Below are 19387 nucleotides of genomic sequence, written 5' to 3' on the forward strand. Positions count from 1 at the left end.
CCCAACACAAATTCTCACCACGTGGTCTCACCAGATCCCACCTCCTGCTCCAGCCATAGCAAATCACAGAGTTCCACGGGCGTAGCTTACACTTTATGCATTCACACGCTGCATGCAGCTCTTCCGCCCTCCTACCCACCTGGAAAAATCACTTCAAGCGAAGGAGTGTGAGATAGGTGTGGAAGAATAGGTGAAGCCTTTTTCTAGAATCTTCCAGGTAAAGCCAGGCATCTCTTCTCTATGTACGTACTTCTATTACAGTCCCTATCACCCTGCCCTATGGTTTTTGTCTCTCCCTCCAGACTTGCTCTCCCCCACAGCAAGGCTGCATGTGTGTATATAACACTTTTGTATCTCAGCAGTGCCTGGCACTAAAAGGCATCTGATGAACATTGCTGAATTAATTGATTTAGTGGAGGACATTGGAAACAAACCGGTAAATGTCAGCTGTCATTTTGTTCAACAACTCCAGATCTGCTCTCCAACTGGCAAAGCACTTTGACGTACATTACCTCATTCTGTCCACACAGTAAGCCTGTGAGACTCAGGAAGGAGGATGAGGAACCAGCCCAAGTGGCCATAGTGTCAGAAATGGAACAGGAACCCTGATCAATACCAAATTATACCTACACTCATCTGGGTAGAGGCCCAGTGCATATAAAGAAAAAAAAAAGAAAAGAAAAGAGACAGGATAAAAAAAGATGATCAAACAAACTATGGATTTGCTATATTTGTCTAGAACAGAGCTGTTGAATAGAAATATTATGTGAGTCTTATATATAATTTTAAACTTTACAGTTTATAGTTGAACTTATAGCCTTGTTAAAAAGGTAAAAGAGGGCTTCCCTGGTGGTGCAGTGGTTGAGAGTCCGCCTGCCGATGCAGGGGACACGGGTTCGTGCCCCGGTCCGGGAAGATCCCACATGCCACGGAGCAGCTGGGCCCGTGAGCCATGGCCGCTGAGCCTGCGCGTCTGGAGCCTGTGCTCCGCAACGGGAGGGGCCACAGCAGTGAGAGGCCCGCGTACCGCAAAAAAAAAAAAAAAAAGGGTAAAAGAAACAGGTGAAATTAATTTTAATAATATATTTTGTTTATCCCAATAGCTATTCAAAATAGTATCATTTAAATGGGTAATAATCCTCATTAAAAATCATTAGTGAGATATTTCACATTTCTTATGGTACCTAAGTCTTTGAAACCCAGCGTGTATTTTTCGCTTAGAGCACATCTCAATTCGGGGGCTAAAATTTCATGGGAGATACTTGATCTGCATTTAGATTTCATAAAATTTACAAATAAAAAGGTAGATTCACATATTCAAGTTATTCAAAATATACATAAAAGTTTTCAGTAACTGAAACAAATATCAGTATTTTTATACTGAAATTTAAAAATTAAAATTAAACAATTTAAAATTCAGCTTCTCAGTTGCACTAGACACAAGTGTTCAGCAGCCACCCATGGCTGGTGGCTACCATGGGGCACTGCGGCTCTAGAAAGCTGAGGCAGCATTTAATCGAAATACTTAAACCCACAGAGGGTATAACCAGCCACTCAGGGGCTAATGGCTTAACGGTGAGAGTTTCTGCTTTAATTTCCTTGAACTGCCCCCAGAGAAGAGTAGGCTCATCGGACTCATCTTTCCCAGAGACAGTACTGACTGAGTAGTTTAAGAAACATTTACATAAACGGAGATGGTTCCCTTGCAGGTTATTAAGCGAAACTAGAAAGCTGAGATTTCTTTTTTAACCTTAGAATTTGATGCCAAGAAAGTTAAACTTGTCAGTTCTGTAGACTCTTGTTATCTCTGTAAGAATGGCATTTGCACCCTCATCACTGAAAACAGGATGAAGCACAAGAAAATGACATCATGTTGTGAAAACCTGTGATGGATTCAGTGATCACAGAAGACATCTCCCAGCTCTGACCGATCATGGCATACATTTGTTTACAAAACAGTTCTTGGAAGTCATTTTATCTAAAACCTAAGAATACCCAGAGCTGCAAAATCAGGTTGAAACCTGAATCTAAGTCACCTGAGCTCTGGATATGAGGCTAGTGTGACTGAGGAACTGAATTTTTAATCTTATCCAATTTTACTTAATTTTTATTTAAAAATTACTACTCGATTCAGTTCACAGAAACCTTTATGTTTATTTGGAATAATCGAGGATGTAAATCCACGTTTCGTCTATAAATTTTATGAACTCTAACTACATTCTCATTCTCTGAGTCACTCAAAGAGTATTTTTATTTTTAAGTGTGCCGGCACGGTGCTGAGCGCTGGGAAGAGATCAGAGACCGAAAGACAGTACTGTCTCTGGGTTGCGGGGTCTTCGGCAAGGCAGACTGACCATCACAGAAAAGGGTTTTGAGAGCTAAGAAAGCACAAAGCAGGAGCCCCTGACCTGGGTGTGGAGGGCAGGAACTACCGCGGTCCTGCGGCATTTGATGCCCCAGGAAATCTTGATCTTCATGATATCAAAAGAATTTCCTGCTCTAAATACAGATTTCCTGGATATACAAACCCAGTTCATTCATATACAGAAAAATGAACATAAACCAACATCTGATCTGAAAATAAGGCTGCTTATTTTTAATAATATCATTTTTCCACAAGCACATCTTCGGACTCCCTGTGTCATATGCTTTTTCAGTTCTTACAGTCAACAAGGTAGATACTCAGTTATCCCAAATAAAAGAAAACATGAATTTGTTTTCAAGATGGAATCCTTTTTCATTACTAAAGAAATAATCCTGAGTAACGGGCGAGATTAAAAACAGAAACCGACTTTTCTCTACATCATAAGGCAAGGGGGACACAGGGTTATTTCACCAATTATGCTGATATTGCCATTGAAAAGAGTCATTCATCAATGCAAAAAAGTTACAGTACCTTTTGAATGGTTTTATGATCCTTTTCTGCCATCTCTTTCAGACTTATAATTTCATCTTCTGTAAACAAAAGGAGAGAGAGGCCAAGCATGAAATTACAAGCTTATGGACCTGTATTCAATCTGCCTGCTTCAGGGCAGGCTGTACACTGCTGGCAGGCATGGTGGACGCAAGTCCTAGCAGGACTGTGACCTTCACAACTGCCCTTGACATTCACAGCCTTCTTCCTGCTGTTCAGATGGCTGGTCAGATAGGGATTAAGAACTAAGTTCAAGATCCAAGTGTGGCTCAGGGTTGAAAGCTTTTCATCGATACTAGCAAGAGATATTTCTGCTGTTAGTCACAGCCAATACAAACGGCTTTAGCAGGTGGTACTTTATGACTCAGTAAGAACTACCGAAACCTGAAAAAGCATTACTATACCACATCAGAAGAGAAACGAAACTACACTGACGTGGGATAATTTTACATTCAAGGAATATTGTCCTATATCTGATTGTATCAATGTTTTGCTGTAAATTTTGAATTGCCTACTCATAGCTTTTCATACTGCAGATTAAGGATATCATTGTGTGACTAACATAAATACAAAGATAGCAGTACGTGTAAAGACGTTAAAGCAATCTAACTTGGTGATTTAAATGCAATATTTACCAATGTTTATAGATATAAAAAAGAGGGTATAAAGTCTACAAATGGAAATTTGTACTTAACATTTGTACCAAAAATTGAAGATAATGTAGTAAGTAGTAGCATATTTTTCTGAAGGGCCAACTCTGTTTCTCCACAAAGCACACCCCAATATATATGCTTAAATATTAAAATGTTATAAATTTTAGATAATTAAGCACATGAAGCAGAAATCAGCACAAGTTTCTATTTGTTTATAATATTTCTAAGTGATATAGAATACTGATTAGCACAATGCTTGGCTTAGAAAACAACCACCCTGAGTTAAAAAGGCATGGCTGGGGGAGTATGACCAATTTCTGTCTCAAGAAAAGAATGAAAATGAAAAGTGGCTAACGAACTGATGTTTTAAATGTAGGTAACCAAACAAACATATGTTTGGAAAAGACAAGCATGGCTATGAATTTTATAAAGTGCCCAATGTAGAGTTTTCTCAAAAATGACTTTAAAATGTTACCTAATAATGAATTTTCTTTTAGATTGAGTCGGATGTCTTCTTCGAGTTCTGAAATGACTTGAAGCAGTCTCTCATTTTCCACTTTGTACTCCAAATTTTCCTTTTCCAGAGCTGTTCTTAGAGGGCTGTCGTCTTTGATAAAAGAGTCCTAAAAGATGGAGAATTCCATATTTCTAAGCAGGGAGCCAAGGATTTAAATATGCAACACAAGACAATACAGATACAGAAGAGCTATCATATAATTTTCTGAATTCTATTACACACTTATAATATGAATAGTAAAAAGGAAGGAGACTAAATAGAGCTTGCTGGGAGAAAGGCTGCAGTACATTCTGTACAAAGACCACAGCACATGGGGACAGTTTATTGACAGGAATAATGCATATCATACTGTTTGTGTGCCCTCATCATTCAGGTCAATTCATTATGGAGGCAGCTGGGGCCCCTCCACCCACACTTCCCTCTGTGTGTGTCTGAAGTGCTGTCCGCCCGTAACCAGGCAGGCTGGGGAGACCGCGGATGGGCAGCAGCCGGGGGGGTGGGGGGGTGGGAGGATGGGGGGGAGGGCAGCAGCGCCGGGGGGGGGGGCGGGGCAAAGCGCACGGCTAAGGAGGGGGGCTTGTCGCCTTTGTGGCATTCCCCAGTGTCAGTGCTGCCAGTGTCATGAGGAGCACATCACATGTCAAAGTGGTGACGTTTTCAGGCTGGGAGCCGCATGGAGTCCATCAGGCACACGGATAACCACACAGTTGGTTTTCTGCTTGGTGAAGGAGCCACCCAGAGGCAATTCATATTCTGAACATTAACGTGGCTTTGCATGCCTGTCACACTGGGACTGTGCAGGCGTTTAATGCTATTGAGGACTTCGGTTTAAATCTCTATGCAAACAGTGATTACCTTGTAAGAAGGTTTCAGGATAACTTACAACAAAAGACTTTAAAGTTATAGTTTTAGTAAAGCAAACTCATTTACATTTTTATTATGTGCGTCTTTTGTTTAAATCTTGCCATGTCCATTATGGGAGAAGCTTTTTCTTACGCAGTAGAAGCTTATGGGGACAGCTAGTCTTCTTTTCTTCTTCTTCTTCTTGTTTGTTTCAAAGCTTTTGAAAACATCTGAATATGCTTGCTTATGGCTGTCTAGATTTTATTGCCACACTTTTTTTTTGAATTAAGATGTAATGAATTGGAGAAGCTGGTGCAGAACTTTATACTTCATGATGATACAATATTAAACTGATTATGCAATCTCAAAATATTAAACAGCATGTTTGAAAGTCATTGTATTGTTACACTAAAAGAGAAAAGCGTCTACATGCCTTCCTTCAAAATTAATATAGACACTAGAAATACTTTTGAACTTTAATCTTCAGGTGAATTATAAGCTATTCTTTTTGTAGCAATGCCATGATTGCAAATACACAAGAATAAATTCTCCTCTCAAAAACAAAACCATTCCTCCCAATATAACTGGTGTCCCTTTGAAACTATACTTTGATTTAACTTTAGAGATATCTGAAAGTAAATTATTAAAAATGTTTTCCTCTGTGGTTATAATGGTTAAAAAGAAAAATAAGTGGGTACAATGTTTTATAGTACATGAATAAATCCTTGAAAAACAACAAGTGACTTACTAATGAAGTTAGTTATATCAGTTAATATTTAAAATAATGTTAAATTTTGCACTAAGCCCAATTATGAATCTTCATGATTTTGAGTCACCATTCATTTAAATTATTTAACCCCAATTCATTCTTAACTAACAAATCTAATAGCTAAGAAACAACACTGTTTTCTTAATAAAGAATCCCAGTCATTAATTTCTTGTCCCACATGGTTCAACTTGAGAACATCACAGAATGTATTTATAGACTAAAAAAGCTTTCTTAAAGACAAACAACATTTGCCTTAATAGGCTTAAGCATACATTTCCTAACAGTGGCAGAAAATGAACATCCACTGTGGATTACGTGAGCGCTCATTATTATAAACTAAACGAGAACTATTTGAATTAATCAGATGAAGTGTAAAATTTACCAGTGGTAGCAGCTAACACCTAAGTGCGTTTTCTAAAAATCTGGTAGAAAAGCAGGAAACAAGGAAACACGTCCAACTCGAGGGGTTTTTTTCTCCACAAATCCATCGACAGCCCCTCTTCCTGAAAGGTTAACCTTCAGCTCTGTCCCCACCATCTGTCAGCTGCAGGAACTGCAAGTAATTAACTATTCAGATTCTCACAGCAATGAGGACACTCATTAGCAAAATGAACAAAGGGATAGTTCTGGGCGGCTACGGTCATCTGTTACACTCTGAGTGGCAGGTTTTGTGGTGGTGTTCCTTCGACCATCTGCCCACACCACTAGCTTTGGCTCACTTAAACCATGAGACTTCTTTAAAACAAACTGCATTAACGAACCGAAGTTAAGAAGGATGGAGATCATTAAAAGGTGGTTAACTGGGCTTCCCTGGTGGCGCAGTGGTTGAGAGTCCGCCTGCCGATGCAGGGGTCACGGGTTCGTGCCCCGGTATGGGAAGATCCCACATGCCGCGGAGCGGCTGGGCCCGTGAGCCATGGCCGCTGAGCCTGTGCGTCCGGAGCCTGTGCTCCGCAACGGGAGAGGCCACACAGTGACAGGCCTGCGTACCGCAAAAAAAAAAAGGTGGTTAACTAGTTAAAGCTATTAAAAGCCACATTATAGCCTAAGACAGGCTGTGTGTGATCCACAGTCACTCTGGAAATTTAAATTTATAAAGTAACTTGCCAGTTTAGAGTTTTTCTATCGTGTAGTGAGCGCCAGGACTTCAAGTGGTGGCTTACATTGGTCTACTTCTCTTGTGAGCCAAGATGTGCAGTATCACTGTTCCCAGGTTTCAGAATCCCAAACTGAGTCATGAAAGAATCGTTTCTGAAAACAGGTGTGCTCCAGAGCCTTGACACTCAAAATGTGGTCCAAGGACCAGGAGCCTCAGCATCACCTGGGAGCTTTTTGAAAATGCAGAATCTCCAGCCCCAGCCCAGAATCTGTATCTTAACAAGAGCTGCAGGTGACCCATACACACAATAACACAATAAAGGCCGAGAAGCACCGTTTGGAGCACCGCAGGTGCCTTCCCAGCAGTCTCCCTTCTGCCATTTTGGCGTCTCAATCCTGCAGGCTCCACGTACAGTACTTGGACATCTCAATTTGAGGCTGCGGGTGGAGTGGGCTTCTGCTGCATGCCCATGCTGCATGGCAGTCACGGAGACGAGCAGGTGCTTTCCCAGTGAGTGACAACCAGGAAAGCGGCACACTGGGGCAGTGTAGCCCTGCAGAGCTGCCACTTTTGAATGACAGCTCTGTTTCAGAACTGTCAGCAACAAATAGTTACATTCACCTGTTGGTGGGGGTGAGGGGATGTGGGTGTGATAGTTGCATAGATCATCCATGTTGGGTAAGAAACAAAAATGAAAAATCTTTTCAAAACAACTCCAATTGCACTGAAAGCACATATGCATGTGCCTGGGCACATAGACACACAGGCACACATACCTCGACAGGCTAGTTTCTTTAGCAATTCTCCAGTGGATTTATCAGCGTACTGCATGGCAACCTGATAACTACAGCAGTGTGCCATTAAGTCATTGCAGGTTTTTACAGAACCTGAAAAGACACTCAGCCCTTGAATGTAGTTGGTCTGGGGTCGGGGTGGGAGTGGGGGCGGGAATTCAACATTAAGGGTGTTCTGACCTGGAGAGATGAGGCTTCTGGAACTTGAAGAGATTCTTTTTTCTGATTTCCATTTTGTCATAAATATAAGTTAAACTAGCTGTTTATTAAACCTTCCCTTTCCTATCATATTCTTAGATTTCATTCTACAACAGTCCTAGAGAGGGATTATGACTATTAACTATAGAGCGATTTACATAATTGGACTATGAGAAAGAACTAGAGCGTTTCCTTACTGTTTATTCAGTTTGCTTATTTCAAGCTTTTTACAAGTTTTTTCCATTGCTGCATTGAAATTTTCTAAATTGTTTCTCCAAATTCGGTTTTCCAAATCTAGTTTCAGATACTTGCTGTCGCAAGTTTTTTTACACCACTAGAGGGAGCAGTCGTATTAGATGAAATTTCAAATTTAAAAGGTAATTCACCTAGAACTTGAGTGGCATGGAGTTCTAGGAAAGCTAGTTCTTAGAGGATCTTTAAAAAGAAATTTTCAGACGTTTATTTTATATAACCCGTGATCTGCTTTTGCAGTGTTCATGTCTGTCCTCCCAAATGTACACTAGCCCTGCTCTGCGCTGTCCTCAGTCAGCCTGGCGCTTTGCTGGGGTCCTAAGAAGCTGGGAAAAATGTATATACCCAGTTCATCAGAAGTCTCACTTTCCTCAAATCTTAAGGTGTTTACAGAAAGACTGATGTGGTGTCCTTGGGGACAAACTACAGTGAAACAGCCAAGGTCTTCAGGATGCCACCCGAGCCAGAGAACGCCTTCTTATACAAGAGCGGGGTGCAGGCCTGCCACTTTCTGTGGTCCTCACCAAGCCCCATCCACCCTCATCCCCTATACTCAGGCCATCCAGACAGACCAGTTAACGGGCTGAGGACACTCAGAGGTGTAAACACACCAAGAAAGACCTCGTGTTTTACTGGAAGAAGCTCAATTACCGAATTGGGATGTTCTCAGCAGTGCATTTCATGGAATGTAAACCAGATAGTCATGAGGACTTGTGTATTTCCTCATAATGATAACTAGAATTTATATGCACGTCTTTCTTCAAAGAACTCACAGCATTTCATATCCACTACAACGGGTATCCTCCTCATAACTCTGTTGGCTAGGCAGGTATCACCTCCCATTTCACAAATGGGAAACAAATGGATCAAAATTGCCTTGCTAACTGATGCTGGACATTGGTAGCCAAGTCAGGATTAAAAGCCAAAACTGTTAGTCTTATTTTAACCTTTTCTATTAAATTATTTTCTCCAAAAAATAAGAGTAAATGTAGATCTAAGACAAGAAAAGTAAATGCAAAAATTGGATGTGCCTCTCCCTCCAAGGCAACCAGAACATATACAAAGAAATAATATTCAATTTTATTAGGTCTATGATAATAATCCTTAATACCACATTGCTTAGAAGATGCTCTGGTTTTTTTAGAACATAGAGAATTCTAATAGATTAAACAAAGCACTCCTTCCCCCGTTCGTAAATAAAGTCCTTTAGAATGGCGCAAGTTCAATTTCTTATCTTTTCTAACTTTGGGGTTTTAAGTAAGAATACTAGTGTGGGACTTAGATAAACCAAGGACTGCACTTAAAGGGCCCAGCAAACCATAAGTGTTTCTTCCTAGTGTTAACACTTTGATGTATAACTTCTCAGGCTTCTTCCATACATATATATGCATGTGTCGATATTTATGCGTATCTATACACAGGTATTAATATACACTATATATTAATTATAACATACATTATAATGATATACCTATAGACCATAATACCATAATCTATTATAATAATATAATGTGTATATATATATATATATATATATATATAGCAACTTTAATTCTTCCTCTATACAGAGCTCCTCCCTCCTCATGCGGGCCTTTGGGTTCAGCTGGACCTCGGTTCTCATGTCACGTCAGCATTTACCAGCTGTGCCCGGGGTGTAAGTCAGCTTCCTTATCGGTAAACTGCGCTGTGATGTGAGGAGGTAACCCTGCCAGTTGACACTCAACAGGTTGTGATTCTCTGGCCTCCCTGCTTACCTTTCCTACTCAAACAATCCACTTCTTGCTCCTAGAACCTAATACGAAAACCCCTCTATGGCTCTGCGCTGTGGTTGGGCAGTACAGCCGGCAGCTCAGAGCTGATCTGAGATGAAAATAAACTCTCCTCTAGGGTCCACACTTTCCGGATCCTTCACATTCACCTCCTTGACAGGCAGCTAAGCTCTCCTTTCTGCTTTGTCTCTCTTTGCATTTTTTGTTCTGTCAGTGCTCTGAGCAGTAAAGCAGCTTCTGGCTCCTACTGCAAAGGGGAGAAGAGGGCAAAAACCCTCTGAGAATTTTCCTTCTTGACATTTCCACTTAAGGTCATCCTGTTCCAAGTTGGTTTCTTGGAAGCCTCTGACTTGAGATTGTTTTGTGTCTTTCAAATTATCTGGACTGCAAAAAAGGTGGGACTCTTCCAAATTAAAACAAAAATCTCTTTGCATTTCTTCTAGGGTGGGGAAATTTCTGTAGTGGGAGATAGGTTATTTTATTTCTATTACAAATAAAAATTGAGAACAATTATATTGCTCCTACTTATAATTATTATGGGTTTTCTAGAATATGGTGTCGAGCACAAAAAGGTTGGACTGGCTTATGTTGTGGAGAGATACCCAAGATACATGCATTGTAATCCCTTTATTCCGACCCCAAGCTTTTAGACAGTTGTAACTTCATTTATATGTATTAAAATGAATTACTCTTTGCTGTGAAACTTACAACTTTTTGAGATCCAAATTCTTCACACTGGTCCAGTTCTTCTCTTAATTCCTTAATGAGTTCTTCTTTCTCCTTCAGTTTTTTTAACAAAATATTCATTTTGACAGTCATTGCGTCATGCACAGGTGTCTTCTCTTCTTCCACCTCAAAGAATTTCTGGGGGGAAAAAGCAGCATTAAAAGTCAGACACTATGCTAGCACCAGCAGAAACCATTTCATGTTTTATTCAAGCTCCTGTCTTGTAAAGTTATTTTATTTTTGCAACTGGCACACAAGTTTTAGTAAACAACTCTGCTTATATTGAACAGTACACTGAAGTGTCATGGTATACGGCACAGTATTATTCTATGAGACAAAGCATGAGTCTGACTGCGTCAGCCATGCCAGTAATAATAATAATAATAGTAAACCTTAATAGGAAATCCACATCATGATTGTGAATGTGCTACCTCAATCTTCTTCTACAAAGGAAGCCAGCAAAAATTTTGACGATGTAAGAAAGGAAATGCACTTCAGCGGTGCAACTAATTCCCTCAGTGGTTTGGAATGGAGATGTGAACAAAAGAAGACCCATTTCTTGACAGCCTATTTTAAGCATTGAGGTGCTAACCTATTTGCAGCCATTGCTCTGAAGAATTGTATCACAAGACCAAAACAAGGAAAAATGCTTTAAAAATGATGCCGTGCTTTACTGCCGACATATAAAAATCTCATTTTCAACACAGACATGCAAAAGCATTTTGTCCATTTTGGACTCTGTGAATTACAGCATCTGTGAATTACAGAAGAATTGTTTTATTTTTATCATTTGTTTGTTACTGATACGTTTGGACACATGGACATACAGGAAATATAGTAAAACCTAACCATATCTGCTAATATATTATATTTCAAAGAATTAGATTTACAAACTAAAATTGTTCTAATGTTATACGATGAACACCGGCAGACTGAGAAGAATAATAATACATCGAGGTAGCATTAAGAGTCAAGCTAAGGGCATAACACTGACACAGTCTACACCACACTGATGAAAAACATCAGTAAGTGAATATGCAGTAGAGTTAAAAAGAGTGAAAACAGAACAATCCATATGACAATATAGCTTTCTAATTGGGAGATTTTAAAGAACAGCACTGAGTATGTAGATCTATTTTTCACATCTACTCTGTTTATGTCTACAGTTCAAACGCTCTGCAGAGACTAAGTGACCCCACTGGTGCTCTGGGTGTAAGTGACAGGGCAGCTCAAATCCAACAGGTCTGAGCGGAGGTTGCCCATCTTCACTCTCCTCCTTTCTACCTTCCCCATTTATAACAGCAGCCCAAGCCAGAAACCGATTTTCTGTCATTTTAAGGACCCCCTCCCCCCTCACCTCACCAAATCCGTTCAACCCACCCCTAAATCACTCCCGAGCCCACCCTCCCCTTCCCTGTTCCCCCGCCTTCACGTTACCACCAAATCCGGGTCCGCTCGCCCGCACGCAGCAAAGCCGATCTACTGACACCGGGTTGCGGTGCCGTGTGTTTATTGTAAGGCGCCAAGCCGGGAGTCCGGGACAGCTAATGCTCAAAAAACCCGAGCTCCCTGATGGGATTCAGCAAAATATTTTTAAAGGCCAGGTGAGGGAAGGGAGCCCAGGATGTGCGATCAGCTCGTGCACCATTCTCAGAGTGGCTGACGGTGAGGTAGTGGGGGTGGGGTGGGGGTGGTGGTGTCACAGGGGTTAATATTATCAGTCCTTAGGCTCCAGGAGGCCTGGGGGCTGGGTGCTCATGGTCATCAAGTGGTTAACATCTTCCATTTGGTGGAGGTTTTAGCATCTGTGAAACAACTCAGGAAATGTGCATCAGATAATGTTATCTGGGTACTTCAGAGAGGAGCTATAGCAGGGGACCTGGGGGAGGGCTCTGTCCCGGGAATGCCCCCTAGGGTCCTGCTCAGTTACAGTCGGAGTCCTTGTCTTCACCTGGACTATTGTACTAGCCCTTAACTCACCTCCCTGACTCTTCTTTTGTCCTCTCCAACCAATCTCCACCCTGTGGCCAAACCGATCTTTCTAAAATGCAACTCTCCCCGTCCCCATAGGCTAAAGTCCAGGTCCGTTAGCACAATGGACAAAATGGTACCCCTGTTGCTCTGCTGCTGGCTGACCTGGCCCCTGACTCGTGCCAGCCTGCTGTCCCCTTGCCCCGCCAGACTGGGCATTTAATCAGTGCTGATACTCAGCCGGCGATTTCTCAGAAGCACTGTGGGACCACAGGTCTCCATGTACGTGGAATTTCTAGGCCACCTAATAAGCTCTTACTTGTCAATCTCCTGAATGGCATTAGAATAGGTTAGCCTGCGCCTGAGGACCAGCTCTGTCACTTAGTAGCTTTGTGAGCTTGAACAAGTTTCTCAAATCCCCTGTGTCTCAGTTTTATCATCTGTAAAATGGGACAAACAATAACACTATCTGAATTGTTGTGAGAATTAAATAAGATAGTGCATGTAAACAATTTTGGACAGTGTTTACAGCACCGTCAGCTCCCAGTATTATATCTTAGCGTTTATTATTGTTGTTACTGTTTGTCATCCAAACCCAGATGTCACCTGCTCTGGGAAGCCTTAGCATCCCTGCCCTGCCCACCTGCCTTCCACTGCTCTGTTCTTTCTATATCTTATAGACATTCTTCTTGGGTCCATTTGTTTATTACTTGTTTTTTGCTCACTAATCTTTATGTTCTGAATAGGATGGATTTATTTGTCCTCCTAAAAAAATAGCAAAACAAAGATGCTCCTGACAAGCTGGCCAAGTCACCTCCTTTATAACACAGCACAAACGACCTCTGGGAGCTCATTTAAAATCCCACCAGGAGGGCTTCCCTGGTGGCGCAGTGGTTGAGAGTCCGCCTGCCAAGGCAGGGGACATGGGTTCGTGCCCTGGTCCGGGAAGATCCCACATGCCGCAGAGCAGCTGGGCCCGTGAGCCATGGCCGCTGAGCCTGCGCTTCCGGAGCCTGTGCTCCGCAACGGGAGAGGCCACAACAGTGAGAGGCCCACGTACCAAAAAAAAAAAAAAAAAAAAAAAAAAAAATCCCACCAGGAACTGGGCTGAGATGCTGCACACACATGGCATTGCTGGGGTCAACCTGCCTTCAGGATGCACTCGTCCCCTCTGGACTTCAGGGCAGCGGAGGCCACAGTTCGTTGGAAGAAAAAGAGTTTCACTTTTGACATTTCATAAAGTAATCATAAGGCCCAAACACATTGGATTCATTTCTCTTCATCTCCAGGAATGTTTCTGATGTTTTACTAGTGTTTATTGAATGAGCTAGGCTCAAGAGGAGGTGAGCAGAAAGCAGGGTTTTGTTTTCACCACCCCTTCAAATCTGATATCCTGTCTCATGTTTCAGTCTCTTAGAAGAGCTCTCGGGAAAGTGCCATGACTTTTTTTTTTAACTCTTAGATAGCAGCGAAAACACAGAAAGAAAGAGAGAGACAGAGAGAGAGAGAGGGAGAAAGAGAAAGACAGAGAAAGAGAGAGAGAGAGAGAAAGGAAGGAAGGAAGGAAAGAAAGGAAGGAACGAAGGAAGGAAAGGAAGGAAGGAAGGAAGGAAGGAAGAGAAAGAGGGAAAGAAAGAAAGAAAGAGAAAGGAAGGAAGGAAGAAGGAAGGAAAGGAAGGAAGGAAGGAAGGAAGGAAGGAAAGGAAGGAAGGAAGGAAGAAAGAAAGAAAGAAAGAAAGAAAGAAAGAAGAAAGAGGGAAAGGAGAGGAAGGGAGGAAGGAAGGAAAGAAAGAAGGGCCCAAAAACTTAAAAACCCCAAAACTCAACCCCCCAAATTCCAATCCAGCTGACTCTTAACCCATCAAAGCTCCTGACCTTTCCCAGTCCCAGCCTCCCGTACACTAGCAGCCTGCAGGGGAGGAGAGGGCTTGAGCCTGGCTTCCTTTTCTAGTATCCAGAGATTTGGTCAAACACCAGCCTAGATGTTGCTGTGAAGGTATTTCCTATGTGAGGTTAACATTTAAATGAAGAGACTTTGAGGAAAGCAGATTATCCTCCACACTGTGGGTGGGCCTCATCCAATCAGCTTGAAGGCCTTCAGAGAAAGACTGAGATTCCCAGAGGAAGAGGGAATTCTAACTGCAGAGCGTCTTCAGACTCGAGCTGTAACATCAGTTCTTCCCTGGGTCTCCAGCCTGCCAGCCTACTTTTCAGATTTCAGAATTGCCAGCCTCTGGGACCACAGAAGCCAATTCCTTAAATCTCCATCTCTCTCTCCCCCTCTCTCTCCCCACACACCCTACTGGTTCTCCTTCTCTGGAGAATCCTAATATCTACAACGAAAGAACAGACATTCACACAATGCCTCCCACTCCAGCCCAGCACCACAGCGTTTACTACGTATGGCTCGTCTCCTTTCCATAGTACAGTGCCTTCTCTGGCAGTTAAGAACTGGTGCCCATGGTGCTTGAGGCACTGACATCTGCTCCATCCTCCCTCCCTTCATGTAACCGATCTTCTGACCACACTGCACCCTGAGAGCTTGGCTCTGATGCAGGGCACAGGGAGGGGAAGGAGGCAGGAGTGTGTCTTTGGTCTTTTAATTCACGAGGGCAAGAACATTTTATTTTGGACTTTAATTCTTTTCTTACAAGAAAATTTAATATTTAATTTTTCCTTTGGCAGTCGAAAGTAGGGGGTTAATATTCAAATCTGTTGATTTGATGTAACTGTTGGCTTTTTATTATTAGAATAATTTTATGATGCTATTTGACCTCATGGGCAAAACCTCTTGACAGACAATATTGGTCAACACAGCTGGATGTAATCTGGGGTGAGAAACAGACTAGGAAGTAAATTCTCAGTAGGGGATACAAAGTGACCTTGGAGTTTAATGTAAATAATGCACTCTTCTAACCCGATGCTGAGTCTTCTGGGTCACCAGCAGTCTCGGGATCCCCAGAGGAGCGGTGGTTGGTATTGGGGGGGCTGCATCATGAAGGTGGGAGCGGGGCTTTCCTCTCCCCCAAGGCTCAGACCCACGCCTAGTTGATCACAGGCTAAACAGTTAAGTTTAATGTATTAAGAGAAGAAGAAAAACCCAGGGAATGTTGTTTCCTTCCACGTGGAGTGACATCCTCCATTGATTATCTGATTAAGACCTTGGAAGAAGGAACTTGGTCACATCTTGGCCATCCCCTCCCCCTTGCCCTTCTCTTTGGGGAGCAGATGCTCTGCTCTGGCAGGAAGAGACCTCCTCAGCCCACTGCTGCCTGTGATGGGAGTTAATCTGCCAAATTCGGGGGTTCAGCACTGAATAGCCTGTGTTATCAGTAAGACGGACGATCTCCGTCTGCTGGCTCCCTGACTTTATTTTAACTGGTCCAGAACCTCAGTAGGGAAGACAAGTATTATTCATCAAGTCTCATAAATACTCCAGTAATATTTATCTCTCAAGTTTGCAAATCTAAGCAGGTCACGAAAGCTGCTTAGAATTCTACCATGATTCTTTGATGTCTTTGAGATAAAATATAAATTCTGTAGGTTCCTTTTCCTGTATCCCCTCTCACCACTTTCTCAGCCTTCTTGTCTTCCAGTCATGCCAAAGCACTGGCAGTTCCCTGGCGGTGCCTTGAAACTTAAACGCCTCTATGATGTCAAGTGGGCCACCTCCCTGCCTTTCTCCCATTTTCCTTAAGCTTGCCAAAATTCATCATCGTTTGCTGGGGCCCAGCGTAGGCCGCCCTAAAGTGGGCCTCAATGGCATATTGATTATTTTGAATTAAAGTTTCTTAAGAAATGGGACACTCAGACCCTCCTTTCTGTCTCCGTGAAAGCAGGAAATCAATCTCCCATAAGAAAGGTGCCCTCCCTACATCTAGAGGTGGAAGGACACCCTTATCACATCCTGCCGCACTAGAGAAGGCAAGGGGGTGATCACACAGGAGAAAGGGCAGAGTTAAAGGGGAAGATGCTTCATACAGCTTGTGTCTCGGTGAGTATGGGATGATTTATTTTGTAACTCTTCTTTATAGTCTTTAGTTTCTTGCCATTTCATCTAAGCAGTTTTCTCTCTCACTCTCTTTTCAACAAAAAGCCTCATTCAGGCCATTGCTCCAGGCAAAGGAATTGGTCACAATCCAAAAGCACGCGTCCTGCCCTTAGCAGAAGTCCATCATGGTTTCATAAGTCAGAGTACAGAAAATTCAGTCCCCTCCAAATACTGAAATGTTGGTGTTTTATTGCACAGTACTGTTATTAGGACTTTAAAAAAAATTTGAAGTAAAAATCATTTAACACCTGGACAGTATTTGCTGCATTAAAGTTTGGAATCTAAAGTTGTTAGAAAGGGATCTTCTATATCTCTGCAACCCTCCAGAGGTGGAAGACAATGACAATCAACACAGCAAGGCTTCTATTTTAAGAATAAATACTTTCCCTGTTCAGAGACTATTTTTTTTAATAAGGTTTCCTTTTTTTTAAATATAAATTTATTTATTTATTTTTGGCTGCATTGGGTCTTCATTGCTGCACACGGGCTTCCTCTAGTTGTGGAGAGCAGGGGCTACTCTTCGTTGTGGTGCGCGGGTTCTAGGCACACGGGCTTCAGTAGCTGTGGTTCGCGGGCTGTAGGGCGCAGGCTCAGTAGTTGTGGCGCACGGGCTTAGCTGCTCCGCGGCATGTGGGATCTTCCCGGACCAGGGCTCGAACCCGTGCCCCCTGTATTGGGGGGCAGATTCTTAACCATTGCACCAACAGGGAAGCCCACCGTTCAGAGACTTTTAAAAACAATTTTAGGGCTTCCCTGGCGGCAGAGTGGTTAAGAATCTGCCTGTCAATGCAGGGGACACAGGTTCGAGCCGTGGTCCGGGAAGATCCCACATGCCGTGGAGCAACTAAGCCCGTGCGCCACAACTACTGAGCCTGCGCCCTAGAGCCCGCGAGCCACAACTACTGAGCCCATGTGCCACAACTACTGAAGGCCGCACACCTAGAGCCCAAGCTCTGCAACAAGAGAACCCACCACAATGAGAAGCCCGCGCACCACAATGAAGGGTAGCCCCCGCTGGCCGCAACTAGAGAAAAGCCCGCTCGCAGCATCAAAGACCCAATGCAGCTAAAAATAAATAAAATAAACAAAAACAATTTTATTATTTGACCATTTTAACAAACTCATTTTTTAACATGACAGCCTTGAAACAGATCTGGGTAATTCTGAATTGAATCTTTATCTACATTTGAGAAAGTAAAGAGGAGGACAAACCTGAAATGCTTTCCTTGAAACAAGCACTGCTACTTGCTATCCATAAAAAGGTTGCAGTTCTGCAAAATGAACTATGAGTTGTTTGCAAGATCTCTTCAAAGTTACCAAAAAAGACACGTGAGTATTTGATGGGGAAGACATTATGGGGGAATATTTGAAGTCAACTTATAACAATTTTCCATTCCAGTAGATGATGGCTTAGCCAGAGGGGAGAAGACATGAATATAAGCCTTTTCTCCAAATATCTGAGTGAGGACACTCAGAAGAGGAGATAGTTCCATTTACCTTTCCTTCTGAACACCGATGACAGTCTCACCGAAAAGGAAGGCACTGAGATAAAAATTCAGATATTAAAATCTGCATTTTTCTGCAATCCATTTGAGTTTAACGCTAGTCATTTTTTTGTATTTTTATAGAAATATAATCAATATGATGCTACACATGAAGCATTTTGCAGAGTGCCTGGGCCATAGTAAATACGTCCATAAGTGATAACTGCTTTCACTGTCATTAATTATCTGCCTAGGGAAAAGGAGGAAGTTTCCCCAAGCACTGTTACTCACAGATCTTTAAGCAATGCCCTGTCACCAATGCCACCTAAGACAAAAGAACTGGAGCCCCAGACTCTGTCAGATTCAAGGAGATCAGGTCTGCGCAGAACGATGGAGGTACAGCTCATGCAGGGCTCTCTCTACTCCTCTGTATCCTTTTCTCAGGGTAAACATCCCTCCCCATCCCCCTCTTCTCCTCCAAAGTCCCCCCAACAGTCAGTTCCCTAAGGCCCTCTGACTGGCCCAGATTTTACTCACAGAAGAAAGAATACCCACTAAGAAGGTAATGACTTCATTCATTAGCCCCCAGTTAGTAAAGGAGAGGGAGGTGATTTGATTTGAGGAAATGCAATTCTGATGGTTCTATTTCAAGCACTCTGGGCGTGCGGATGTGCCTAAGGCTTTTGAACAACAGGACGTATTCTCCTGTTACGCCGGCACCCTAAGAGAGCTCTTCTACAAAGAGTCCTGCAAGAACACATCAGCATCCATTCTGTACATATTCATAGGACCTACTATGCACAGTTCTGGGCTAGTCACAAATTACTCTATGTATAAGAAAAGCCTCATCATTCAGTGTAGACAGAGAACAGAATAAAGCTAAGTCTCTCTAAAATTCTCTTTAGAAGACCTGGGAGACCATCATCTAAAGAAGCATCTAAGTACATGCAGTACGTGAGACACAGGAAGTGAGCGTATTCCAAACTTGAAAGCAAAATTAAACCATGTTCCATGCCAAAGGGTCTGAACTGAGAATCACCTCCACCAGGCTGCCAGCCTTCATCTGCACTTCACCTTGATGCCTCTGCAAAGACACATGTCTTAGTCTAATTCAGACTCTTCAGTTCTATAAAAGTCACAGGACTCTCTTCTCTGCCAGGAGCTACATGCATCACATGGGGTGTGAGGCTGGTTATAGGTTTTCCCAATGCATTAGTGCCAAAGAACTGTGGTCCCTACCCCAATTCTGCTCCCTCCTTACACATTTGATTCCCCACCTTGACAAGGCGAGGAAGCGCCCAGTCCTTCCCCATTCAGGAATGAGGGAGGGGCAGAGTCTGAACCACT

General features: G+C 42.6%; 1 protein-coding gene across 1 annotated transcript in view; it reads right to left on the minus strand.

Annotated features, from left to right (window-relative positions):
• The window catches only part of LOC309819341 (uncharacterized protein C10orf67, mitochondrial), a gene marked incomplete at both ends in the record, with an annotated part of 104434 nt that overhangs the window by 41103 nt on the left and 43944 nt on the right, over nt 1–19387 (minus strand). The window contains 3 exons of the mRNA XM_082649438.1: nt 2897–2955; nt 4043–4190; nt 10517–10672. Of these exons, the coding sequence (XP_082505564.1) occupies nt 2897–2955; nt 4043–4190; nt 10517–10672 (363 nt within the window). The remainder of the gene's footprint in view (nt 1–2896; nt 2956–4042; nt 4191–10516; nt 10673–19387) is intronic.

This window comes from Grampus griseus (genome assembly GCF_964374135.1).
Source record: "Grampus griseus genome assembly, chromosome: 2".
Lineage (NCBI taxonomy): Eukaryota > Metazoa > Chordata > Mammalia > Artiodactyla > Delphinidae > Grampus > Grampus griseus.